The sequence below is a fragment of the Protopterus annectens genome, chromosome 5.part0 (assembly GCF_019279795.1).
Source record: "Protopterus annectens isolate FY-2018-M chromosome 5.part0, PAN1.0, whole genome shotgun sequence".
In the NCBI taxonomy this organism is placed as follows: domain Eukaryota; kingdom Metazoa; phylum Chordata; order Ceratodontiformes; family Protopteridae; genus Protopterus; species Protopterus annectens.
Window position 1 is genome coordinate 1078771060 of NC_056735.1, and position 23743 is coordinate 1078794802.

The window sequence follows — 23743 nt, forward strand, 5'->3', positions numbered from 1 at the left end:
GTTTACATTTTCTGGTAATACAATGCTTTATTTTTGTCACATCTTAAAACAATTTCTCAAAAAACTGCAGAGTATAGCAGTCTTTGCATGTAGTGTCATTCAAAGTTTAGCTAGCCTTCATCTTCTTTTGGCCTCATTGTCATTTGCTGTTATCACTTTTAAATAAGTGTGACTGGGTCAGTCCTAATGTCATTGTTCTTCAGTTAGCTGACAGTATATGTGATTAATTAGTAAGCAGTAAAACATGAGGAGGTACATATTACAGTGCAGTTGCAATAAAATGATAGGAAGGGAAGCCCTCTTCACAGAAATTACTGCACACATACTGTTCTCACCCCCTTGCTCATAATTTCTAAACTTTTCATTATAAAAAGTTAATTCAATGCTTCTATGTAGTAAGCAAATGATTTTGTTGCTTGCTGCAACAACAGTTTTAAGTCTAAAACTAATTTAATATCTATGCAAAATATGTAAGTACTTATATCAGTCATGAGATTTAGGATCTATGTTTTGTGCACAGGTAATATGCAATGTCAGTTTGTTAGCTTCTTAGACAACTTTTAGGGTATTTATTAAATAGAGCATTAATGGGTCTGTTACTGCAGCTACTTTTGTTACCTGACTGTATGTTTCATCACATTCACTCCTTTGCTGTATAGCCACCTTTATGTACATTGAATGTCATGAAAAGGCAGTATTTCTGGAGACCTGTGCCATGGCATAGACAAATAAAGCCCTAACTATAGCTCAAATGACCCAGGTTCAGCTTGGTCATTTAAGATGCTGGCAGGGATGGATGGGTTTGCCTATCTACGAGAGGAGGGACTTTCATCTTGGTGCACTGTTAGAGGTGGAGTAGATGGGAATAACCCCTAGATAGCGTTCAAAGCTGAGCACAGGAGAGGGACAAAATGATGTAGGTCATACCAAAAAAAAAAAAAAAAAAAAAACCTCCCCCTCATGGAATTAGTTGTCATCAAAACCTCTCAGAATACCCTTAAATTCCATGTCATCCCCAGCCCAGAAATGAAGTTAATTCAGGAATTGAAGGAGGAGCTGACTGACCCAGTGATGGATTGGGACACTGGGGTAAGACCAAAAAGTATAAGGCAATGGTGGAGGGTACATAAAAATACAGTATCTTTATAGTTAAGAAAGAAGAGCATACATTCTGAAGTATGGCTTCAGTAGTACTTATTAATGTACTAAAGGTTTCCCATTATGTTTCTGACATTTTATTTTATTCTTTTTCCTGACTTGCTTTTCTTAACAGGGGTTGACGATTCGACCTCTGGTTAATTTTTTGGAAGTTAAAAGATCAGAGAAAAAGAATCCAGTAGTGAGTGAAGAAATTTACATTCGGGTATGTAACTTTAATCATTTATTTCTTGTAATACACTATGCAATTTAGTTTGCCTTGCTGCTTAAATTATAGCATGAATAAGAAGCAATGCACAGTGTACCACAACTGTGCTACGAATTCAGAAAAAAGATGTTTGTTACATTTGTTAAACAATTTTTTTCACTCTGAAGGTGAATTTCTTGACATCCGTGATTCAAAAACATAATGCGTTTGTTGTGATCATACACCAAATCACAATCCACTATGTTATATTTATTTAGCTTAACCTTTTACCAGCTTAAAACTTACACCTGAGTAGCAGGTATTTTCATTTTAAAGAGTTACATTTGTGATGTTTATTCTCCCATTTTTTTTTTCTAATTTCTTCTTTAGTAGTGGAATTCAGTTACTGTAGACCAAATCTATTGCAACTCTGACACTTTTTGATGAATGGGATTTTTGGATTATGACATGCAGTCATATCATGCATATTTTGCCATGGTAAGCAGGATAGCAGTGAGGTGAATATCAGAGCACTACCATTTCTATCTATTTGCAGCAGTGATGCTCTTCAAGAGGAGTAACATTTTCATTTTTTCTGCTGCAACAGATTTGCTCCTTGGGAAGCATTAACAGTGTCCTTTCCTCTGCTGTAGCAGTAGTACTCCTTGGGAAGTGTAACAGTGTCTTTCCCTCTACTGCAGCAGTAGTAGTCCTTTGGAAGTGTAACAGTGTCCTTCCCTCTGCTGCAGCACTACTACTCCTTGGGAAGTGTAACAGTGTCCTTTTCTCCACTGCAGCAGTAGTATTCCTTGAGAAGTGTAACAGTATCCTTCCCTCTGCTGTAGCAGCAGTACCCCTTGGGAAGTATAAGATTGTCCTTTCTTCTGCTGCAGTAGTAGTACTCCTTGGGATGTTTAACAGTGTCCTTCTCTCTGTTGCAGCTGTAGTACTCCTTGGGAAGTGTAACAGTGTCCTTTCCTCTGCTGTAGCAGTAGTACTCCTTGGGAAGTGTAAAAGTATCCTTCCCTCTGCTGTAGCAGCAGTACTCCTTGGGAAGTATAAGATTGTCCTTTCCTCTGCTGCAACAGTAGTACTCCTTGGAAGTCTAACAGTGTCCTTTCCTCTGCTGTAGCAGTAGTACTCCTTGGGAAGTGTAACAGTGTCCTTTCCTCTGCTGCAGCAGTAGTACTCCTTGGGAAGTGTAACAGTGTCCTTTCCTCTGTTGCAGCAGTACTACTCTGTGGGAAGTCTAACAGTGTCCTTTCCTCTGCTGTAGCAGTAGTACTCCTTGGGAAGTGTAACAGTGTCCTTCCCTCTGCTGTAGCAGCAGTACTCCTTGGGAAGTGTAAGATTGTCCTTTCCTCTGCTGCAGCACTAGTACCCCTTGGGAAGTGTAACAGTGTCCTTTCCTCTGTTGCACCAGTAGTACTCCTTGGGAAGTCTAACAGTGCCCTTTCCTCTGCTGTAGCAGTAGTACTCCTTGGGAAGAGTAACAGTGTCCTTTCCTCTGCTGCAGCAGCAGTACTCCTTGGGAAGTGTAAGATTGTCCTTTCCTCTGCTGCAGCAGTAGTACGCCTTGGGAAGTGTAACAGTGTCTTTCCCTCTGCTACAGCAGTAGTGCTCCTTGAGAAGTGTAACAGTGTCATTTCCTCTGTTGCAGCAGTACAACTCCGTGGGAAGTCTAACAGTGTCCTTTCCTCTGCTGTAGGAGTAGTACTCCTTGAGAAGAGTAACAGTGTCCTTCCATCTGCTGTAGCAGCAGTACTCCTTGGGAAGTATAAGATTGTCCTTTCCTCTGCTGCAGCAGTAGTACTCCTTGGGAAGTGTAACAGTGTCTTTCCCTCTGCTACAGCAGTAGTGCTCCTTGAGAAGTGTAACAGTGTCATTTCCTCTGTTGCAGCAGTACTACTCCGTGGGAAGTCTAACAGTGTCCTTTCCTCTGCTGCAGCAGTAGTACTCCTTGAGAAGAGTAACAGTGTCCTTTCCTCTGATGCAGCAGTAGTACTCATTGGGAAGTGTAACAGTGTCCTTCCCTCTGCTGTAGCAGCAGTACTCCTTGGGAAGTGTAAGATTGTCCTTTCCTCTGCTGCAACAGTAGTACTCCTTGGGAAGTTTAACAGTGTCCTTCCCTCTGTTGCAGCGGTAGTACTCCTTGGGAAGTGTAATAGTGTATTTTCTTCTGTTGCAGCAGTAGTACTCCTTGGGAAGTGTAACAGTGTCCTTTCCTCTGCTGCAGCAGTAGTACTCCTTGGGAAGTGTAACAGTGTCCTTTCCTCTACTGTAGCAGTAGTACTCCTTGGGAAGTGTAACAGTATCCTTCCCTCTGCTGTAGCAGTAGTACTCCTTGGGAAGTGTAACAGTGTCCTTCCCTCTGCTGTAGCAGCAGTACTCCTTAGGAAGTGTAAGACTGTCCTTTCCTCTGCTGCAGCACTAGTAGTCCTTGGGAAGTGTAACAGTGTCCTTTCCTCTGTTGCACCAGTAGTACTCCTTGGGAAGTCTAACAGTGTCCTTTCCTCTGATGTAGCAGTAGTACTTCTTGAGAAGTGTAACAGTGTCCTTCCATCTGCTGTAGCAGCAGTACTCCTTGGGAAGTATAAGATTGTCCTTTCCTCTGCTGCAACAGTAGTACTCCTTGGGAAGTTTAACAGTGTCCTTCCCTCTATTGCAGCGGTAGTACTCCTTGGGAAGTGTAATAGTGTCTTTTCTTCTGTTGCAGCAGTAGTATTCCTTGGGAAGTGTAACAGTGTCCTTTCCTCTGCTGCAGCAGTAGTACTCCTTGGGAAGTGTAACAGTGTCCTTCTCTCTGCTGCAGCAGTAGTGCTCCTTGGGAAGTGTAACAGTGTCCTTTCATCTGCTGCAGCAGTAGTACTCATTGGGAAGTGTAACAGTGTCCTTCCATCTGCTGCAGCAGTAGTACTCCTTGGGAAGTGTAAGAGTATCCTTCCATCTGCTGTAGCAGCAATACTCCTTGGGAAGTTTAAGATTGACTTTTCCTCTGCTGTAGCAGTAGTACTCCTTGGGAAGTGTAACAGTATCCTTCCCTCTGCTGTAGCAGTAGTACTCCTTGGGAAGTGTAACAGTGTCCTTTCCTCTGCTGCAGCAGTAGTACTCCTTGGGAAGTGTAACAGTGTCCTTCCCTCTGCTGCAGCAGTAGTGCTCCTTGAGAAGTGTAACAGTGTCCTTTCCTCTGTTGCAGCAGTACTACTCCATGGGAAGTCTAACAGTGTCCTTTCCTCTGCTGTAGCAGTAGTACTCCTTGGGAAGTGTAACAGTGTCCTTCCCTCTGCTGTAGCAGCAGTACTCCTTGGGAAGTGTAAGATTGTCCTTTCCTCTGCTGCAGCACTAGTACCCCTTGGGAAGTGTAACAGTGTCCTTTCCTCTGTTGCACCAGTAGTACTCCTTGGGAATTCTAACAGTGTCCTTTCCTCTGCTGTAGCAGTAGTACTCCTTGGGAAGAGTAACAGTGTCCTTTCCTCTGCTGCAGCAGTAGTACTCATTGGGAAGTGTAACAGTGTCCTTCCCTCTGCTGTAGCAGCAGTACTCCTTGGGAAGTGTAAGATTGTCCTTTCCTCTGCTGCAACAGTAGTACTCCTTTGGAAGTTTAACAGTGTCCTTCCCTCTGTTGCAGCGGTAGTACTCCTTGGGAAGTGTAATAGTGTATTTTCTTCTGTTGCAGCAGTAGTACTCCTTGGGAAGTGTAACAGTGTCCTTCCCGCTGCTGCAGCAGTAGTGCTCCTTGGGAAGTGTAACAGTGTCCTTTCATCTGCTGCAGCAGTAGTACTCATTGGGAAGTGTAACAGTGTCCTTCCATCTGCTGCAGCAGTAGTACTCCTTGGGAAGTGTAAGAGTATCCTTCAATCTGCTGTAGCAGCAGTACTCCTTGGGAAGTATAAGATTGACCTTTCCTCTGCTGCAGCAGTAGTACTCCTTGGGAAGTGTAACAGTGTCCTTCCCTCTGCTGCAGCAGTAGTGCTCCTTGGGAAGTGTAACAGTGTCCTTCCATCTGCTGCAGCAGTAGTACTCCTTTGGAAGTGTAACAGTGTCCTTTCCTCTGTTGCACCAGTAGTACTCCTTGGGAAGTCTAACAGTGTCCTTTCCTCTGCTGTAGCAGTAATACTCCTTGGAAGTCTAACAGTATCCTTCCCTCTGCTGTAGCAGCAGTACTCCTTGGGAAGTGTAACAGTGTCCTTTCCTCTGATGTAGCAGTAGTACTCCTTGAGAAGTGTAACAGTGTCCTTCCATCTGCTGTAGCAGCAGTACTCCTTGGGAAGTATAAGATTGTCCTTTCCTCTGCTGCAGCAGTAGTACTCCTTGGTTAGTGTAACAGTGTCTTTCCCTCTGCTACAGCAGTAGTACTCCTTGGGAAGTGTAACTGTCATTTCCTCTGCTGTAGCAGTAGTACTACTTGGAAGTCTAACAGTGTTCTTTCCTCTGCTATAGCAGTAGTACTCCTTGGGAAGTGTAATAGTGTCCTTCCCTCTCCTGTAGCAGCAGTACTCCTTGGGAAGTGTAAGATTGTCCTTTCCTCTGCTGCAGCAGTAGTTCTCCTTGGGAAGTTTAACAGTGCCCTTTCCTCTGTTGCATCTGTAGTAGTCATTGTGAAGAGTAACATTGTCCAGCCCTCTGCTGCACCAGTAACATTTAACGTGTCCCTCTGGATGATCGCAAGTGACATAGACACTGTAGATGCATAAGAAGCCTCCGCAATGTCTTTCTGCTGACTGCAAGTACTACAATTGATATCATTTGACATACAGCATAAAGTAGCATTACCTCTAGCATGTCTACATCTCCTTTTTATAAAAAGTTAAGTATAAGCAGCATGATGCCAATCAGCTTCAGGCCATAAAGAAATGTAAAGTTTAAGTATCATTTTTTCAAAATTTCTGCCTTACTGGCAGCATATGCTCTGCTGTAAGTGTATGAACTATAAACATACCTGGTTCACTGATGAATGTCCATATCCAGATGTTTTGCTGGGGCTATATACATAATTTTGGATCTCTATGAGAGATATCGCTGCACACTTGGAAACCATTGAATTCTTCCACAGATCTTGGATATGTTTTATACTCTTTTTCTTTCTTATTATGCTTGCAGTTATCCCTGCTGCTTTCGCAAAGCACACATCTCTATCTCGAACAGAGAACATCTAGTTGCTTCTTTACAGTTTTCTGTCTTCCACATGTGGACTCTCACACTAATGACTAATTCTGACTGTGGCTCCCTTCTGCACATCAAATGATTCCTGTAGCATATGCCATAATAGTATTTCATACCCTGCTAATTCCTTCCTAGCATTTAGTTGACTGCCTTGATTCACTGGTATCAATGGAGGTAATGTACTTTCTATTCCTTCCTAGTCGACAACTGAGCTTGTGAGACACCGAGACCCTGCAACTGAGTATTTCTATATTCTAAAATTACAAAGGGCAGTCCCAACACCTACTCTAGTTCTCGTCTTCAACAGATTCTCCGCTGTCTGGATCAGTATTTCTGTGCTATCATTTGGTTATGGGTAATATGAACATCTAATTATATATTTATACTCCCACTCTTGTTCTAACTTTTGAACTCCAAACTCATGTCTTGTGGAGCACAGTCAAAAACAACATCAGAGTTGCCTTGTCATGAAAACATAGTCTGCAGCACACATATCTCATTAACACTTCAACTGTCTGCCACTTTAGGAAGAATAATAATACATGTATATCTGCTTTCCAAGATGGCTGTACCCTGCAGCTTAACTTCAGGTATCTTAGTGTGAAAAAAGAAACCAAAATACAAGGGCCAGGAACTCTTATCACTTTTAATAAATTCAGTTACTGGCTAGTAAGTAGACTGCCTGGATGCCAGCAAAGATGACATTATGAGAGCCTGAAATAAAATCAACTGGAAAAGGTGAAGAGAAAACACTGACTGGGAAAAATTATGTAGCTGTTTAGCAGAAATAAGTTCAAGCTCAGCTTGGTGTAAGACATGGTTTCCAGTAATCTAGTGGAAAAAAATAAGTCAATTGTGCTCAAAGCTGATTAAAATAAACAAAAACACTGAAGGAGAATATCGACTCAAATAAAAAAGTTTGGAATAATGGAAGAAGCTTTAAAGAGGTATCAAAAAGGGCTGATAAACTGCAAAAATCATTAGTCAAAATAAAGAAGACGCTGGCTGAATATGAGACTGCTCAAAAAGAGATGTTTAAAAAATGGTAGAATTAGAGGACAGAGCACAGGGAAAATCTGAGATTTTCTGCTGTACCACAGAAACTAAATGGAATAGAATGTACTAATTTTATGAAGGCTCAAATACAAATTTGGACTGGCATTCCACAGCAGGAACTGTTAATTGAAAGGGTATATTGAGTGTATGCTCCAAATCCAGCCATGAGAAAGCAGCCACAACCTGTATTAGTAAAGATCCAAAACCTACCAGCAGAAAGAATTGATTCTGACAAAGCTGAGGCAAAAAGAGAAAGTATTAAAAGTTGGAAACAGTAGAGTGCTTGTGGAAAAAGATTACTCATTGTACACATTCAGAAGAGAAACAAATTTATTCCAGCAATTGGGGAATATTGACAAGCAGGTGTGACACTTAAACTGCTGTATCCAACTGTCTTCAGAATATCTTTTTCCTGGTGGATCAAAGTCAGTTTTTGATGCAGAACAAACTAAGGAGGAAATATACAAGTTTGTCCAACAAAAGGTGAGCCATCAAGCAGAAGAGGACTCTACTTTTTATTCTTCAATGGAGAGCTTTTGCCAATAAAACCTTTTCTGTTGCTCCACAGGAAAATGCTTGGGAGACCAGCAACATGGACATTTCTGAATAAATGTGAGACTGCAAAGCATCAATCACATCAGTGAAATGTGGGTGAATAGGACAAAGTGGATGAGTGGACTTTTGCTGATTTTGTTAAACTCGTGCTAAACTGAAAGGCATTTGCCTCACTTCATGTCATTAATGTTTGGAAGACACTGAGGGAAGGGAAGAGACAGGAAAGAGTAGCTGTAACTAAAATAGTTTCTGTCCTTAACAGTATTTCTGTGAAACTTTTCCAGGTATAAGTTGCATCTTTTCTAGCAAAGTGCTGTTAGTTGTGGCAATAAAGATAAAAAAAAGAGTACACAGGGGAAATATGAGATATGAAGGCTCAACCTGCCAAACATTAGTGGGTCCATGTATCATAAAAGTTGGAAATAGATATTTAAAAAAGCTGTCATATATAATAGCTGGGAATAATGTCTTCTCATCATAAAGGTGACACTTTCCACATTATCTTGAAATATGAATGATCTCACAGGTATAGACAAAAAGGAAAGAATATTTAAACATATTAAGAAATGTAGAGTGAAAATAGCAATGTTACAGGAGACACATTTGGAAATGACTGAGCAAATGATGAAGGTATTTCAGGATGGGTATTCAACAAAATACCAGGGACAAAAAAAAATAGGAGTACTTATATTAATTGCTAGAGGAGCCCCTGTAGTGATAGAAGAGGGGGAAAAAGATAATAATGTCCGATTTTTGGTAATAAAAGACTACTGGCAAGGGATGAAGATTATTTTCCATCTAAATTGCTGTAATGGATCTTAATTTTTTTTTTTTTGAGAAATAATCATGTTTCAGTGGGGAATATTGCTTACAGGTAGAGACTAGAATTTGATTTAACACAGTGAGTCTATGGGAACTAGAAAGGTATATATAACAAAAGAAGACAGATTTGTAAAGAAATTTATGAAAATATTTGGTATGGAAGGAGTAAACTCAGTAGCAGGAACTTGGAGAGAATTTACATACTGTTCCCAAAGGTACAGTTACTGGGCTAGACTAGATAGAAATTCACAGGAGCATGTTTATATAATTGAGAACTTTGATACACATCCACACACATCTAGTAACTATTTCAGAGCATGTGCCAATAATAACTATGATAAAAATGCAGGGTAACAAAGTAAAGATGAGACACTAGTACTGCCCCACCTACCTGTTGAAAAAAGACGAATTTAGGAAATGAATAGTGGAAATTATTTGGGAGTTATTAGGGAAGATACAAAGTACTCCAGATGATATAGCTAGTGAGCGGGGTAAAATGAAAACTGGAGTTTTAAAACATGGTAGAAATAAAAGAAAAACAGATATCGTTAAGTAACAAGAATTAGTTAGACAGGTTGACAAACGTTGCAGTATTACAGAATTGTAGAGTGCTAAAGAGAAAATAAGAGAGTACCTGGATAATATGCATGAGTTCACAAATATTGCTGTCAAACAACTGTAACTCAAGAGCACAAAACTGTTGAGAGAATGACACAAACAGCAGAAAGTAGAAATGGTTGTTGTGAAATTTAGGGAGTCTACAACAAGAAAAAATAACTACAAATCCTGTAGAGGCTTTAGAGACATTTTAGATTTTTTTTGAAAATTTGTATAAAGCAGAGAAGCATGGAAATCAAGAAAAAGCATAAATGTAAATATTTATGGAAAACTTAAATATGCCAAGGTCAGAGGCAGACAAGGCTCAACAATTTAATAGTTAATATATGAGGAGATGAGATAAAAATGGTGATGTATAACCAATCTGCAGGAACATTTATTGGAACAAATGACATTCTGGTAGAAGTTTGGAAGTTAAGAGGGACAAAAGTGCCATTGTTTAACAGTATTTTAAAAGGAGGAGAATCAACAGCCTGAAAAAAATAAATACTGTGGTGACTGTAACACCTGAAGGCAGTAAAAACCTATCAGATACAACTTTGTGTAGGCCCATTTCTATTTTGAACCATGGCTGTAAAATGTTTATGTCTATAATGGGTAAAATAATGGAAAAAAGTGTTGTCAAAATTAATACATGTGGATTAGTATGGTTTTGTGGAAGGAAGGCAAACATTTGACAACATTAATAGAACAATGATGGTACAGAAGGAAGCAGAATTTCAGAAAATACCACTGTTTCCTGGGGGTATTTGACAGCATTAATGGAACAATGATGATCCAGAAGGAAGCAGAATGTTAGAAAATACTGCTATTGCTTGTGAGGCTTGATGCAGAGAAAGCATTCAACAGAGTAAGCTGGGATGCTATGAGTAGGGCTATGGAAACATTTCCTGATACAATAATGTTAATTAAGAGGATATATAAGGGATCAGAGGGAAAAATCAAAGTGGGAGGGTTCCTCTTTGATATGTTCTGTGTGAACGTTGGAACCAGGCAGTAGTATCCTCTTCCCCCTTTGTTATTTGCATTACATATTGAATCTTTGGCAAAGAAAATAATGGACTCAGACATTCAAGGATGTAATTAGTATAATATTTAAGAAAAGTTGTCTTTATTTGCAGATGATATTATTTTGTACCTGATAAAATCATAAAAGGACATATCAGTGTTGAGCAACATTTTAAACCAGTTTCTGTTTTTTTTTTGGGGGTGGATATAACTTTAATGAAGATAAAACAATGGGTATAGTTGTAAACTATGTACTCACATATGAATTGGTTCAGTTAAACCCATGTTAATGGAGACATGATAAAATTAAGTATTTAATATTTAGGAGCATGGGTTAAAAGGTTACTGCAATGGCAGCTAAGGAGATGTGCAAAGATCCTAAACAGAAAATAATGAAAAAATTAAGAAACTGGTAGCTCTTGCCTATGGATGAGGAAGCAAGATACAAGCACTACAAATGTTTTTATTCCCTTTTGTTTTATATGCAGGTCAGCCGTATGTTTATCAACCAGAGCAGAAGTTGTGGATAGTAATTAATAAAGAGTTGAAAGATTTTACGGAAGAAGGAGAAGAGGGCAAAAATCAAGTGTGATAAGTTGATCCTTCCAAAGGAACAAGGAGGTTTAGGATTACCTTATTTGAAAGAGTAGGATTTTGGACGCAGATCCATAAGAAGAATAACAACAGTTATATAGAATTTTATAGTCATAAAGTAGTAGAAAATATACTAAGAACTAAGCCAACACTGGCATGGAGAAAGGAGATTCTGCCAGTAGGGTTGACTGCAATTAGGGGTACAGAGAATAGGCAAGAAGGGGGTAGAATTTAATGGAGTAAGCTGGCAAAGGAGGCAAGGTATTGGGAGCAAATAGGGAGGGAAAGGGAATAGAATGGGAAGAGGCCAAGAACACATTTGTAATGTGGACTAGAGATTGCTTTCCCAATCAGGGATTGATATCAGAGTATAGGGAAAGAGAACGAGATACAGGAATCCTAATTAAAAGACCTGCACTAGTTCCATTTTTAGTTGAATGTAGAACAGAAGCTACTGTTAAAAAAGGAATAATTAACAGGGCATATAAAATATTGCAGTCTAACTAAAGGAATCAATTAGAGAAGATTGAAAAATATTTGGAAGAGAGATTATATATGCAATTCACAAAGAAGCAATGGGAGGACATATGAATGGCTTCAAACTATGAAACAAAGTCTAAAAGATTTAAGATTTTGCCTGGAAGTATTTGCATCAAATAAGATGAATATGATACATTTATCAAAATATAAATGAAGGCATTTCTACATCTTAAGCAGACTCCAAAGAATGTTTTCCTCAGGTAGATAGCAAATGCTGGAGGTGTAATGAGTAAGGAAGATGCACCTGGGAGAATATGTTTTCAGAGTGTAATCAGCTGTCGGACTTTGAAAATTCCCTACCAGCTACTGTGTCAGTAATACTGGGTAAGCAAATGAGTATAGCTAAGGAAGCTGGAATACAGAATTTGAATTGCCTAAACATAGTAAGTCCTTGTTAAGTTTAATTCTGGTGGCTGCCAAAAAAGCAATTACTAGAAAATTGAAATCAAAGTCTAAACCAACCATACCTGAAGTATTGAATGCTGTAACAGAGATAAAGGAACAGGAATTTGGACCTTTAGAAAAGGGTAGGAGCAAATTACATAGAAAATAAATGGAAATTGTGGGAACTATACATGTAGAAAATGTTTTGGAGGAGGAATGATGTTTAAAAGAAGGCAGGAATTGAACAATTAATGTAATGTTGGCTTGATAATATTGTGCAGACCAATGTTGTGATATATCATTTTAGTAAATGTGAACTTGTTAATATTTTTGATTACTTTTATATAAATGTAGGTTTGCCTATATCACAAGTGATAATTCAATAAAGGTGTTTTTAAAAAAATAATAACAGTAAATCTACATCAATTACATGGTTACTTTAAAAAGATACATGTCGCTGCCTACTTGCTCCAAAAATGATCCCACATTATAATTCCACATTTTCTTGTATTGGGCTTTTATTTATATTAATAGCATAATTCATTCTGCCAATGTTGCCATTCATGGCTAATGCATTATACTAGTCCTAATCCTTTACCATTCTAAGATGTTAACTGTGCATTCTCTCATAGGTTCATAGGTTCATAATTTAGTACTAGGCTAACTGCCCTTGTGGGCCATTTTTAAGCCTAGCCAATTACCCCAAGTGAGAATCAAACCCTGCACTTTGTGTCTATAAGGTAAATGCCTTAACCATTTTGCCAACCTCTACCATTGTTGCTCTCAGCTGAAGAGCTACAATAAATGTTTTATCTTTTGTTCGAAAACAAAATCAGGACTGCCTTTTACTTCCAAGTTGTGATTTATGCTCTAGGCAACTTCTCAATGTGATCTCCTTCAGTAACTGCATTTCACTGATCAATCACTGATACCAAACCTCAGAAACTTCTTCTTTTTGCCTTCTGGTATTGGCAACTGTGGTATTGCCAAAACAATTTCTAGTTCTTCTTCTGGCAAATCTTCATTTTTATTTTGATAAATGTATTCTATTCATCTTATGTGATGTATGTATTTCTTTGCCTCATCAGTATTTCACTTTCACATCACAATTTTGAAGACTAGGTAGGGTAATTTTGTGTACAAAGACTATCTGAGTATGCTATGGTAATTTTCCACTTGTGTATATTTGCTATAATTTACCAACTGAATTCTTAAATTGTTAAACAATATTGCTAGCAATTCATTTTCTGTTTGCTTGGACAGATCTCTTTTTGTACATCTGTAGATGTTCTTGACCCACAGGCACATGGATTATCTTCCTGAATGTTCACAGCTTCTCTACCATTATAAATGGAGTCTACTTGTAAAACAACTGTTTTCACATCTTAATATTTCACTGTAGGTGCTTATGTTACTAGTTCCTTGAACATTTCAAAACTCTATCTTTTTCTAAGATTCATCCCCAATCTACAACTTGTTGTAATAGCTTTCTAAGAGTATAGTTATCACAGACATATTAGGTACAAACTTTCTAAGATACCATACCATTCCCATAAATCTCATTAATGCCTGTTTGCCTTCTGGCTTTAGATTTGCACTACTATTCTGACTTTCTTAGTCTTCGGTCCCTCATACACCAGAATATGAAACATGTATTTTAGTTTTAACTTTTTTGCTTTAAATTTGCACTTATTTTAATTGCATTTTTGAGTCTCTTCAACAAGTAAATCACTCAATTGATACGTGCTTCATATGCATGTCCTTAGACAGATCACCAGTTGTTTACAACATCTTCAATACTCTCAATTACTTATATACCACTTTTTAGGAACATTTCAGATGCTGAGGATATGCCAAAAAGAAGATTCAGGAATGCATATCTTCCAATGGAATATTACATGTATACAAAGTGTAGCTTCTTCATATAACTTTATCTACCAAAATTCTTGGTTTGCATCTAATACTGAAAATAGTTTGGCATACTTATACCACTTCCACAAATGCAAACAATGGACATTGCTCAGTTTTAATTATTTTTTTCAATTGTGGAAGATCAAAATGAATGTAAATCGGTTTCTATTCCGCAACACTCACTATACTATTTATCTATTGTGTTGGTTATGTTTGTGTCTTAAAGACATTAAAGATTTACATTTTCTTCAATTTCTTTTAAGTTATAAACTTTTTTGATGCTAAGGATATATCAAAAAGAAGTTTCAGGAATATATACTTTCCTAATCACATATTAAATGTGTACAGTTTGCACCTTCTTCATCTAATATAATCTGCCCAAATTCCTGGTTTGCATCAAATACTAAAATATCTTGGCATAGTTGACACAACTTCCACAGCTGCAAGAATTGGGCTTTGTTCTTTGTTAATTATTTTACTCAAGTGCTACAGATCAAATTAATATTCATTTTCTCCTGCTTCACAACACTGACTATACTACTTGCCCATTCTGTTGGCTGTGTCTGTTTCTTAAAGACAGTAAAGATTTGTATTCAGTTCAGATTCTGCTATGTTATTCTCCTGATAATTACTGGTCCTGTCCCCTGAACATAAGTAATCTGAAATAGCTTCTGCATTGTTTTGAATATAATATTCTCAGGGGATGGTGTGGGGATACTCAGAAAGATGGCCAATTAGGAGATCAGTTCATATCTGGAAAATGTTGTAGAAAAGATTAAGGTGACAAAACAATAGTGTTTCAGGTCAAAGAGAAACAACAGGTGAGAAAACAACTGTAGCCAAATGTGGGAGAGTTTGTAGTAAGGAAATGAATTTAAGGGAGAACAGAAGGCAAATGTAAGTAGGTGAAGAGAGAAGAAAACCTGCATATGAAGCAAGCTGGGACAGTTTGACAGAAAATGCAGAAGAGAAAAGGAGTTTAAACTCCTGGCAGAAAACAACATTTTGTGTGTTAAAGGTTAACACATGATAGATTAGACAATATAAAGCAGGTGCATGAAAATACATGCTTTGAACAGATGAAAAGAAAGAAAGGAAAGACTGAAGTTGAAAGCAAGGACAGGATTGACTGTGCATACAGGCTGGCTCAGAAAGAAGAGCTAATAGAAGCAGGTCACAAGAAGACTAGGATACAAAGTTAATACATGGGCCTGACTATATGCAGAAACATTTTTTTTTTAATATATGTTCTTTGCCCCTGTGCTTGCTGTCCATCAAGCCTGCCACAGACAGACTTGAACCCATTCATCCTCTAGTCATGGGATTCTACAAAGATACACTAGAGTGAGAGAGCTACTACAGATCATTTGATTGGTGCACCTGACCCAAGTTATGGGCTTGCTTCCTTTTTCCATAGGACTGCTATCTCCTGGACTGGCTCTGTACCACTCCCTACAAAATGAGCATGCTCATCCTCCCTGCCAGCTCCGTCAAACACCTGAGCCACTAACTGAACCCGCATCACCTGGGCAAAAGTCAAGACTTTATCACTCTATTTCACCAGAACTTATATGTGGAAATAACATAATAAACTTCATAATTTATTTTGCTATAAGCTAAAGAAAGAATGCAGGAAAGTGACCAGGAGTTTCTCTTATGAAGCTGTTGTGAGGGCCTAGTTATACATGGTGAAAAAACTATCAAAAAACTATAAAATTATTGACTAACTGTGCTGTAAAGTGGGGTGGGTGTGGAGAAAGGAGGATAAGATGGCAAACCAGGAGAAGAGATATAATGTTACTTTAAAGAAGTTAGACTCCATTTATGGTGGATGTGAGGAATATGTAGGCCACAGTGGGTTATGCTAAAAAAGTAGTTAGGGTGGCATCAGCAAACAATGCTGGAACTAAGGGCAAGTGGAGAGATATGAAAACTAATTATTAGGTATTAAATCTAAGCTAGATGAAGTTGTTGTTTGTCTTTCGGCTTTTTCCCAGTAAGGGGTCACCACAGCAGAACTCCTGCCCCCTTATGATTGGCAGTAATTTTTTTACGAAATGCCGAGGTGCCAGCTCGACACCCAACCTTTAACAAAGGCACACCCATTTACACATGCATGTCTTTCAAACGCTACCCAACCGCGGGGAGGACATGCAGACTCCACACAGAAGGCACTCCCAAGCCAAGCCCAGAATCGAACAGGAGAACCTCTTACTGTGAGGTAGCAATGCTACCGCTGTACCACTGTGGCATCTAAGCTCAATAAAGCAAATATAAAAATGAATGACAGAACAAATACTGAAGGGATATTTTTAGAATTGTGTTCTGTAAAGAGGTAGCACTGGGGCCCACAATATTCAATACAGGAAATTCATTCACATGAAACAGACAAAAGAAATTGATCATAAAAATATTTGATAGTTAAGCACTTTCATCCATATGATACATGGGACTTGCAGAACTAAACCAACTTTCGTCACTTCCTTTTTATAGTCATTGGAAACTGTCTGTCCAGGTGGACTGTTAATTGCATGAAAGGTTTCTAAGATGATCGATTTCTTTGTCTGCTTTCATTTGAATAAATCTCCTGTGTTGAAGATTTTGGAGTCAGGTGCTACCTCCATACAGAATGCACGTCAGTTTTTTTTTTTTTTGGGGGGGGGGTCTTTGTCTTCTGTCAGATGTTTTTCTTTGGATAATTTTAGAATTATTGGAGTGACAGAAGGAGTGAAGGGAGAGAGATGGAACAAAATTTTTGCAGGGGTTTGACAAACTGACCGTCCAAAGGATAGGAAAACCAAACAGTGGGCCAGCTGCAAGGAGCAGACATACCATTGTCAAGATGCAGTGTGACATAATGAAATAAGTTCTAAGGAAAGCAACATGAACAAAGGGTCTGATAATGTGTAACATGTCAAGGTGTTGTTGGACTGTTCAGATTTAGGGCATTGACAAGCAGTGAAGACAGGGCCAATGGCCACCAGACAGCTAAAGGATGATGGGTGGCAGGTTGTGATGGAGAATGGCTATTGTTTTTGAACTCCTGCACTGCAGTTATTAATATTTGATGTAACTTGATGAAAACAGACTTCTGGGTTTTACATCTCACCACCAATTCTAGCTAATATACAAAAGGACATTTGGGCTTATGCAGACACAGTAAATATGCATTTCTGCCTTATAATGGCCAAGACCTGCCAACATAAACAAGACTTACACTGTACAGCTACAAACCACTTATAATCACTATCTCTTCAGGATTTTACCCATCTCAAACTGAGCTCAGTGTGTTCCAGTGTAATCCTACAAACTAATTAAAATTTGAAATAAAAATATCACACACACACACACACACACACACACACACACACACACACACACACACACACACACACACACACACACACCACACACACACTGTCCAAAATGGGAGGATAAAGGGCAGCTCTCCAGAAACAGCAATCTATTTCTCAAGCTTAAGGTACACTATACCATGCCAAATTACTCTAGCAAACCAAATACATAAATTACTGTTTAGGCTTAAAGTAATCCCATCATCAAATATTTAAATGATAGCAATAGCTTAAATATTATCACTTTAGAGAGAGGATACCCAGAGTTTGATATACCATCAAAAAGCATTTCATGTTAACTAATAGAATTATTTTACATATACACACTTTGTCCACCATGTTAATCCCACTAGGCATCTTTTCATGGGAGACCTGATATGGTGAAATCTGGCCAGGGCACTAGAGAACTTACACTGCTCCTTTCAATAAGTGCCATGGGATCTTTTATATCTACCTGAGCTGTCACCGGTTCAGGCAAATCAACCCTTGGTTTAGCATCTCATGAGAAGGAAAGCCCACTCAGGAGTGTACAAGCATTTCATGAGAAGGAAAGTCAAATCAGGAGTGCACCAGCATCTCATGAGAAGGAATGCCCATTCAGGAGTGCACCAGCATCTCATGAGAAGGAAGGCCCATTCAGGAGTGCACCAGCATCTCATGAGAAGGAAGGCCTATTCATGAGTGCACCAGCATCTCATGAGAAGGAAGGCCCATTCAGGAGTGTACAAACATTTCATAAGAAGGAAGGCCCACTGAGGATTGCACCAGCATCTCATGAGAAGGAAGCCCAATCAGGAGTGCACCAGCATCTCATGAAAAGGAAGGTCCATTCATGAGTGCACCAGCATCTCATGAGAAGAAAGGCCCACTCAGGAGTGTACAAGCATCTCATGAGAAGGAAGGCCCACTGAGGAGTGCACCAGCATCTCATGAGAAGAAGTCCTGATCAGGAGTGCACCAGCATCTCATGAGAAGTAAGGCTCACTCAGGAGTGCACCAGCATCTCATGAGAAGGAAGGCCCATTCAGGAGTGCACCAGCATCTCATGAGAAGGAAGGCCCATTCATGAGTGCACCAGCATCTCATGAGAAGGAAGGCCCATTCAGGAGTGTACAAACATTTCATAAGAAGGAAGGCCCACTGAGGATTGCACCAGCATCTCATGAGAAGGAAGCCCAATCAGGAGTGCACCAGCATCTCATGAAAAGGAAGGTCCATTCATGAGTGCACCAGCATCTCATGAGAAGAAAGGCCCACTCAGGAGTGTACAAGCATCTCATGAGAAGGAAGGCCCACTGAGGAGTGCACCAGCATCTCATGAGAAGAAGTCCTGATCAGGAGTGCACCAGCATCTCATGAGAAGTAAGGCTCACTCAGGAGTGCACCATCATCTCATGAGAAGGATGGCCCATTCAGGAGTGCACCAGCATCTTATGAGAAGGGAGGATAACTCAGGAGTGCACCAGCATCTTATGAGAAGGCAGGATAACTCAGGAGTGCACCATGCTCCTGATACAGCACTGTAGCATCAGTACTAGAAAATGAGTCCAGCTACATGGTGTGGGAATAGTATACACAGCCTTCTGATTTCCAGGACCAACTATGAATGTGCTACCTGATGAGCTAGTGAGACTGCTCTAGCTTGTTTTATAAGGGGTATGTTAATAACATTCTTTACATGAAATCAGTAATTTAAAGCATTTTTTGCCAAATGATTATACAAATAGCATATGTCTTCCTCATAGAATTAAAAATAAGACAATATTTAGGGGAAAAAACTAAAATCTAGGTAAGAAGCTATCCTTGACAATGTTCAGGAGAACATAACATCTAACTTAAAAACTAAATTCTTCCAGATAAAAGATACACTGTGGCCTTTCTGTTTTTGACTTTTATGTTGTGAAGATAATTTTCAGGATACTAACAGGTATCTTTATCCCCAAGGGAATACTCCATCTGGTAGATTGCAGAATCTCCCTTAACTGACTTAGACGTGAATAAAGACTCTGCCTCTGTATAATTACAAAGCATAAATTCCCATGGCTGTTGCTTGATTAAGTTTCTGGAAGCTGCTTTCTTGTATCTACAGTAACATGTATAGAGTGGGAAGGTAAGATTCAGCAGCAAGTGTCCAAATAAGGCACTATCATATGATCTATCTCACCAACTTACAAAAAACATTGGAATTTGTAAAACTGCACATTTTTGTGATGCAAGGATTGGTTCCCTTAGTAAACAGTAATGCATTTATGCAGTGAGAAATGCATTATTTCACTCTTTTCCTTATTAAATAATTATATATTCTTTAATTTTGTGACACATTAGTTTACATATCATAAATGTGTTTTTGGGAGACCAGCAACACTTTCCCAGCCCATCACATTTTTTCTCACACATTTTCTTAATTTCCAGACTCAGTTACGTTTCATTGAGAAACCATCAAGATCAAAATAAAACAAAAATATACTTGAGGTAAAAGTGTATCTTATGTCATACTCACACATTTTCTTATTTTGAAAGATAGTTTTACTTTTTTGGCGACAGGTATAATACATTAACATTTTACTTGACATATGTTTCCTTGATAGATCACCCTGCATTTTTCACCAATGGATGTTGTATCTGCAGAATGCACACTGTCTTTATCTCCTGTCTTAACAGCTTTTTGACATTCTTCTCTATCTTTGCAGTACCCTTTTACTTCTTTCATAATGTCTGGTGAATAAAACATTTTGTGTAAGCCACCATTCTGTACACTCTGTTCTCAAAGGGCCAGATAAAATGGTATTGTCATTTCAAGTACCTGCAGATATGCCATTGGGAATACAAACTTCTCATTACTTCTTTCTCTAGCCCTTCTTTAGGAGCCCATGTTCTGTACAGCAAACCCTTTGTCAAGGATACAGATTTCCTCTGTCCTGAATGATTAGGAGTCTACTCGGCTATCTCCCTTGATCTAATAGTTGTGCCTGCCTTAACTCTGTTTCCGTAATTCTCCAAAAAGAAGTACAGGAGTCTTCAACAATTGTGTTTTAGATTTAGTCTTACTATTATCAACTATGTCTTCCCTTGAAGTAAATCCTTCCAGAGGAAGTCCAGTGCCTTCTGACAGGTGTTTTTACAGTACAGGCTCTTCTCTGCCACCTAGCTGTTTTTTTAAAGCGGACATATTACCACCTTCTATTGGAGCTATGGTCACTGGCTAGGTGTAACCTCAGTAGGCTTTACCAAGCGACTGCCTTATAACTGGCTGCATGTAACTAGATGTATACAGTCTACTGTGCTATCAAAATCATTACCTATTAGAACATCTGCTGGGAGTATCATCATAGACTGCTATCCATTTGTCACTATATTCTTCCCATGTCCCTAGCCAGAGTGGACTACCTGCAGAGGTAATGGTTCTTTCTAACAACTGTGCAGGCTGATAACAGATGTATCTGATAAAGTATCCTGATTAACAATAGTTTATTTATACTCTGTCCAAACAGGGAGCAGATTATTGTACAAATATGAGCTGCAGATTCAAGATGATCTATCATTTCTGTGTTGTTACTTTTATTAGTTCTTTCATGTGTTTTTACCAAGGTGTTGCCGTGGATATTTTAACCATAAATGCCCCACGTTGCCACAACAGAAGCATTTGTTGTGTATTTGAGGCAATATTTTCCCCCTTTTAATTGCCCAACCTACTGCAAAGATTTGCACTGTCCCATCGACTTCCTTCATTATTCATGTATGATGCTGACTACCTGACTCACTCGCACTGTGAAGAGACATGAGAGGTGTATAATAAGTGAGAGGTTTCGGCCACTGGTAAAATACCACTACTCTTATTGTTTTTTCACTTACCTGGTGAGGTGGCGGTGAGCCCCACCGGGGCACTCGCTTCTGGCTACAAGTGACCGGGCATCCATGTGCAACCTGCTCTGGGGACAGTGTCAGGTGGGGAGCTTGACTAGGGTGATACACCTGTCAAAGACTAATGCAGGTGTCCTAAGGCAAGCTCAGGGAGGATTGAAACCTCCCATGGCACTGAAGGGCAAAAGCTCGCTTGATCTTGATTTTCAGTATGAATACAGACAGTGAAAGCGGGGCCTCATGATCCTTCTGGATTTTTTGGTTTTAAGCAGGAGGTGTCAGAAAAGTTACAACAGGGATAACTGGCTTGTGGCGGCCAAGTGTTCATAGCAACTGCTTTTTGATCCTTCGATGTTGGCTCTTCCTATCATTGTGAAGCAGAATTCACCAAGTGTCAGATTGTTCACCCACTAATACGGAACGTGAGTCTGGCTTAGACCGTCATGAGACAGGTTAGTTTTACCCTATTGATGATGTGTTGTTGCGATAGTAATCCTGCTCACTGCAAAAGGAACCACAAGTTCAGACATTCAGTGTGTTAGGCAAAGTACTGATCGCTTGCTTTCTTATCATAATGTCTTCTAGTATTTAATATGTAGTGATTTGACATCTACTCACTCACCTACAAAAGTAAGTGCTTATTTCTGCAATATAATCACTCACATTGCCATCTGTCTTTTCTGTGCTGTCTGATTTTCCTCTTAAGCTTTGAGTCAGTTTAAAACATTTAAATAAATGGTGTTTAGCTTCATTGTAATTTTGACAATCCATATCTGAGATTTTGGACACAGCAATCACGGCACAATCTATAAGCAGAGGAGTTAATGCTCAAGCTCCTTAGTCAATTTGGTATTGATTACATACCATTTCAAATAACTGAATAAAGGTATGAAAGTTATCCCCTCTTTATGCTGAGGAAAAAATGTGGTACAAACATTAGCTTCTAAGGTTTCTGCTTCTGTTAAGCTTTCTGTTGAAGAACCACCATATCCCTGCTGTGTTATTTGTCACACACCTTCTCCCTTTCTTGTCCCTCACACTGTTTAATTTTATCAGCTACTTTGACATGTTTTGCCTCCAGCTCTAACTCTAGCCTTTTCAGTTCAGTCTGTATTTTGAGATTGTATGATACTGGACTAAATTACTTTGCTGATGCTTTGTACCATTTGCCACTGTCTGGCTGTCCCTAGTTTTAGCAAACTGCACTTAAGCTGCAGAGGAGACTGCTATTATGTCCTTTTTGGACATAGCTGCATACAAAATCCCCTTAGTTTTGCACTCCATAGTCAGCTGTAACACTGGTATTTTTTCCACACTCCAAAGATCCCATAAACTGCTGTGGAGGATGGGTCTATATTATATTTTTGAAAGTTTCAGACATTGAACACCATATGGTCGACACCATTTGAGCAATGTTTGAAATTTCGAAAATATAATAAAAAAATAAAAATAGAAAACTATACTTACCTAAATGCTGTAGGCAGGGGGCAAGCCTCCCTGCACCCCCACACCCCCGCTACTAAAATATTCCTATTCCGAGATCGTACTGCATTGAAGTAAAGGGAAAATATTCCCTATGGCGATTTCCGTGTTATGCACGCAACGTTTCGATGTTTCGACCAATCAGGTACATTCAATACGCGTTCGCCGTTTACAATTTTCGATCACGCGATAGGAACCCATGGAGGATATAGCATTGCTGCATATCTACATTGTGGCTGCAAAACGTACAGGTTTTTTGATGACATAAAAGGTTTTAGAGGTTGTGTTTACAAGACCCTACTGCTGCCATCAATTAACATATATTAGTCAGGAGCTACAGGTTTTAACACTGGCACTACTATTGTCATAGGTCATAGGAGGTAACTTGGCAATTGGCCCTGAGGCCCATACAAGCCTAGTCAAGAATTTAGCCCATGTTTCTACAAGTCAGCACGCAATGCTTCTGTCCAGCAGGGACACAGGTGGAAGCCTATGGGTGTATGTTCTGTTCCTCATCTAGTTATCCAGGTTGCACTTAAAAAAGGATTTATTGAAGTAATCTGCTTGATGTTGAGAGGGAGTCTATTCTACAGAAGGGGGAGTCTATGGGACACAAATATGTCCTGCCAACAAGTCCTGTTGATGTCACAGACCAGGCTGAGGTTGGGAATGCAGGTTACTCGAGTGGAGCTTGACTTGCTGATATGCAGCAGTCCCATCAAGACGGAGTCTGAGATTGCTTTGTATGCCAGACAGAGGTCACCTCTGAGGAGTCTGTTTGAGACTGAATAGAGGGACAGGGCCTTTAGTCTATCTGTGTGGGGTAGATGTTTGAGGCCCTGGATTCTCCTGGTGAGGAAGCTCTGTGGTCTGTCCAGCTACTGCATGTGCTTTGTGAGGTAGATGCCAAAAGGGGCATTGTACTAAATAACGGGTCTTATAAGGAAAGAATACTGGATGTTATGACCTCCTTGTCCCTGGATGTGATACCCTTACTAATGAGATGGCCATGTAGAAAGCTTTCCATACAATGGTGGCAATATGATGGTCA

The 23743-nt window shown here is 39.3% G+C and overlaps 1 protein-coding gene across 2 annotated transcripts in view; it reads left to right on the forward strand.

Moving 5' to 3' along the window:
• The window catches only part of SLC9A2 (solute carrier family 9 member A2), a 959164-nt gene that overhangs the window by 587644 nt on the left and 347777 nt on the right, over positions 1–23743 (forward strand). Inside the window, exon 6 of one of the 2 annotated variants that reach the window (XM_044070947.1) lies at positions 1274–1363. The exons of the other annotated variant lie outside the window; for it this stretch is intronic. Coding sequence (XP_043926882.1) covers positions 1274–1363 — 90 coding nt within the window. The remainder of the gene's footprint in view (positions 1–1273; positions 1364–23743) is intronic. 2 annotated transcript variants of the gene reach the window in all.